The sequence below is a fragment of the Pseudophryne corroboree genome, chromosome 1 (assembly GCF_028390025.1).
Source record: "Pseudophryne corroboree isolate aPseCor3 chromosome 1, aPseCor3.hap2, whole genome shotgun sequence".
Taxonomy (NCBI): domain Eukaryota; kingdom Metazoa; phylum Chordata; class Amphibia; order Anura; family Myobatrachidae; genus Pseudophryne; species Pseudophryne corroboree.
The window spans coordinates 8740345-8744965 of NC_086444.1; the positions used below are offsets into that span (position 1 = coordinate 8740345).

The 4621-nt window shown below is 44.2% G+C and overlaps 1 protein-coding gene across 1 annotated transcript; it reads right to left on the minus strand.

The window, feature by feature from the left end:
• Positions 1-378: 378 nt before the first annotated feature.
• Positions 379-2186, minus strand: LOC135020471 (serine/threonine-protein kinase SBK1-like). Its single transcript, XM_063953223.1, has 3 exons — positions 2024-2186; positions 1321-1523; positions 379-1212 (listed from the first exon to the last, which is right to left on the minus strand). The coding sequence occupies exons 1-3, from the start codon at positions 2184-2186 to the stop codon at positions 379-381; spliced, it is 1200 nt and encodes a 399-aa protein (XP_063809293.1).
• Positions 2187-4621: the final 2435 nt, after the last annotated feature.

Here is a 4621-nt window from a genome sequence, read left to right on the forward strand (position 1 = left end):
AAAATACTGTGCATAGATGAGGTATTTTGGGAAATACTATGTAGAAATAGATTTAATAATTCCAGAACAAAAAGTGCTGTAGTAGAATGAGTGACATATCTCGCCAGCAGACTGTATTTACTGAGAGTTGTCCTTCCTTTCCTATTAGATATAAAATAGACCATAGATAGGACTGGAAAATTGGGGCATAAACAAACTGTACAGTTCTTCTATATAGTTCATCTCCAAATATCAGGACTCTGCAAATGACTCAGTGCCCCAATCTCCAGAGCTTCATACCCCCATAGTTCCCTAAAACAGCAACTTACCTGGTAAATGAGGAGAATGCAAGTATGACATCGTCTCAGAGCCATGACAAGGAAATACAGATGAGTCTTCTCAGCCAATTTCCACCTCCGCCCCGACATGTAGGAATACATCATCCTCCATGAGCATCTCTGGATTCAAAGCATGTTTCTGTCTGGGGTCTGATGCCTCCTCACACTGTGACCCAGAACTACAGGAGTACAAATGGCATGACATGGAGCTTGTAGCAGACGGGATGGACTCACAGCTGGGTGAAGCATCTGTTACTGTGTTAGACTCATCTTTGCTGGAATTGGATGTCTGGTGAACACATGATGGATCTGATTCTGCAGGACAATTGTCTTTAGCATCAACCTTATTGTCGCAGCTTCTGTCTGAGTCCCAACTCTCATCCATAAACATCAAGACTTCATTGGATTTGCTTCTCTGATTAAAGTCTATGGCTAAAAGATGGCTAAACATCCTCAAAACCCCAGTGGGCAGCCTGTCCCATGGTGAGGGAGGGTTATCAGTTGGAGTGTGAGTTTGCCATTCAGCAAATCTACTGTATGCCTTGTCTCTGGGTAGTGCCATCTGCCAGGGGAACTCTCCTGTAAGCAGGCAGTAAAGGACTACACCAAAAGCCCAGACATCAAGTGTGGAGTCTACAAGCAAACTATCCTGGTCTGCAAGCTGGCACATCTCGGGAGCCATGTAGGAAGCACTACCAGACCTGGCATGAATGGCTTTTCCCTTGACATGTGCAAGACCAAAATCAGTCAACTTAATACAATGGCAATCCTGATCAAACACCAAAACATTCTCTGGTTTGATGTCCAGATGCACCATTCCTTTGCTTTCTATAAATTCCAGGGCACTGGAGATCTGTGCAGCACATCTCTTCACCGTGTCTTCTGGAAGTCCAGTCTGAAAGAAATATGTCCACTGTTTTAGCATCATACAAATGTCTTACAAAGTTACAATGTGACTAAGGCACTAAGTTGATGTAAAATCAATATAATGACCTATACTTACATGGGGCAGAATTAGGGAGAACAAATCGCCCACTGGTGACAGCTCCTGTGCAAAAGCAAAGTGGTCTTGGGTCTTGAATGCAATCCCATAACTGCCAATGATATTGGGATGAGACGAGAGGAGAAAGGAGATACTAAACTCCATGAGGAAGTTCCTCTCAGTTGTCCTTTTCCTGTCCAGGACCTTTAGCGCCATCCTGACATCTGTGATAAGGATACATCATTAACCCAAATTAGACCAAATAATAAATGTGAGAACAAAAAGATGATTATGATTGAAAGATGGCACAGGTGTGACAAGAAAAGCATGTGTGGCCTAAGTGGGGGTCATATAGGTGGGAGTAGGGTTGGTGTGAGGGGACAGCAGTGTGAGTAGTAGAGATAGATTTGGTCTTACGGGCAGTAGTATATGTTGGAGTAGGGTTCGTGTGAGGGGACATCAGTGTTAGTATTATAGGTGAGGGGGTATTAATGTTAGTAATATAAGTAGGAGTAAAGCCTTCATAAACAGATGGTGTTCAGAGTACATTTAAAGGTTTCATAGCTTGGCAGACTATCATTGGGCACAGAAGAAAATGCCATAGATGATTCAATAGGGATGAGTTTTAGTACTATGCACATTTTGCATAATAATTAATGGACCATTCTGGGAAATGATCACAGAGAGGAAGATACTAAGATACTGAATTGCGGACGACTCTGACCTGTTTTTCTGTCCTTTACCATGAACACTGAGGCATAGCCACCTACTCCAAGCTCCTTCATGACGTGATAGATGTCCTTTAGTTCTATCTGCTGGAGGCCCTTGGAAGCCAATGAGACCAGTCCTTCCAGGGCAAGCTCCACATCACGTACACTGGCGCCCATTGTGTCCTGGAGAAAGTAAGAGACGATATTCTATTATAAATAGTCAATCTATAGGCCCATAGTCCTGGTCACCAGGTGTGCAATGGTTTCATTCTCCTCACACCCTTACAGTTCTAGTGCCTCAGGGGCTGTATAGCCACACAGATTGTCTAACCCTAATAATCAGTCTTTGGAAGATACATAATATTCCTAATTTTCCAATATATAGATATGATATCACCCATACAGTGATTAGTGGTACTACAGCAGTGTCTCTCACCCTCAGACCTCAATATTTCCCAACAGGTCAATTATGGGACTCCTGTCTGTGGAAGCACGTTGGATAATTACTTGGGCTACAACATAGATTACCTCGCCCATCCATAAGACATCCACAAACATGACCTGTAGTTGGTACCTGAGGACTGGAGTTGAGGGCCCGGTATACAGTTTAGAAATCTCGGTGATGTAACCAAGATCTGACCTGACAGATCACAGAAATGTAATGACTTTATATAGGAATCTCACCTTGGGGAAGTGTGCACTTCAGTCCTGAGTGTGGATGGTGGAATCTTAGCTCTTGTCAGGATCTGCCGAGAGGTTCTCACAAAGTAATGTTGGTAACTTCCAATCTATTCTGCAATGAGAGTCAGTCTGAATCTGTGGGGGCAGAGAGTCTGCTTTATGTAAGGGAGCTGGGATGGGGCAGGTAGGTGCTGGAGCCTTCTGATTGGCTGGCTGATATTTTGCATATGTTGTGTAAACAACTGTGCATTGTTCTTTACGATTTGCATTTCCACGGATTGCTATAAGAATGTGTGAGAAACTTCCAGCTGTGCTACAACTCACACAGGGTTACAGTAACACAATGACACTATCACCCAACCCATTGTCACTCAGGTGTGTTCTAGGTACAGGTTTAATATATTGCTATTAAACATTAACATTGCCGTCATTCATTGCTTAGCTGTATTCTAGTTAGTAATTGTATTACTATTATCCCTTATTCTAGGGTGTCACAAGGTGTCAGCAGTGCCATAAAAAGTACATACTGTACACAGCTGTATCATCAATTACCGGGCGTCGTTATGCTGTACAGTACATCACGAGACGCCCGGCATGTCTTGAGCACTGGGAGAGTAACGCACCATATTTTTAGATCAGTTTTTCATCTGAGACGGAGCGTAAAGGGGCTCGCAGTGCACCAGAGACGCCGGGCGGAAACTGTAGCCGCACAGGAATTAACGTTACACAGGTACAGAGTCAGAGTCACAGATGAAGCGCAATGGGCATGAGGAAAAGCCTCGGTTCCTCTCATCTGAACACCTTATACACAGATTCGGACTTAGTCGCACACAGATGTATAAATGTTGCACACCCCATTGATTAGTGCATGCTAGCGATATTGCTTGTGTGTACAGTGGGGGAGCAATGGGGCATGTTTTGCAGGTAACCCAGCAGGTGCACAGGTGTATTCATTACTCACTGACACATTTTAAAAGGTCCACAGGTGGAGCTAATTATTTCACTTGTGATTCTGTGAGGAGACCTGGAAAACATGCACCGTGTGGGCCCCCGAGGACCGAGTTTGAGAACCTGTGCTCTAGAGCAGCGGTGGCCAACCTGCGGCTCTTGAGCCTCATGCGGCTCTTTCTTTATTCAAATGTGACTCCCGACACTCGAAGTCACGTGACCACAACAAGTCCGGAAACTGCTGCACTGCAGCCAGACAGGCAGCAGCAGCAGCACTACGGGGACTGAGAACTGAGAGAGCCAGATACTAGAGGTGAGACACCCACGGGAAAACAGAGGATATATAAGAGGCTGCTGCAATGGCACGAGGTATGTTTTTTGGGGGGGCTGTAGTGACACATGAGGGTCCTGGCAGGAGTGACACATGAGAGTGCTGGCAGGAGTGACATACTGTAGGAGTGTGCTAGCAGGAGTGACACAAGAGGTAGCTGTCTGAAGTGACACAGCAGGGTAATGGCTGGAGTGACACATGGGGGAGCTGAAGTGTATTATGTGAATATGGCTTTTTCAATATATTTTAGGTGGATCTTTCTTTCTCAATTATTTTATGTGGAAGTGGCTTTTTAAATGTATTTCATTTCATGTGGATCTGGTTTTTTAAATGTACAGTATTTTATACCAGAGGCGTGGCCTAGCAGGCAAAAGGCCACACCCCATTTTTGCAAGTGCGCCTGCGGCTCGACGTCGGCTCTTTGACGTGCCTAACAACATTTTTGGCTCTTGGTTTCTGACTGGTTGGCCACCCCTGCTCTAGAGTGCCGTGATTCAAAAAAGTTTGGGAACCACTGGTATAGCTTATATCCATTTATGTGAGATGTATGATCATACTATGGTCTGTCACTCATCTTCCTATACAGTATATATATATATATATATATATATATATATTGTATATAGTGTTACTTATACCCAGTTACACCCAT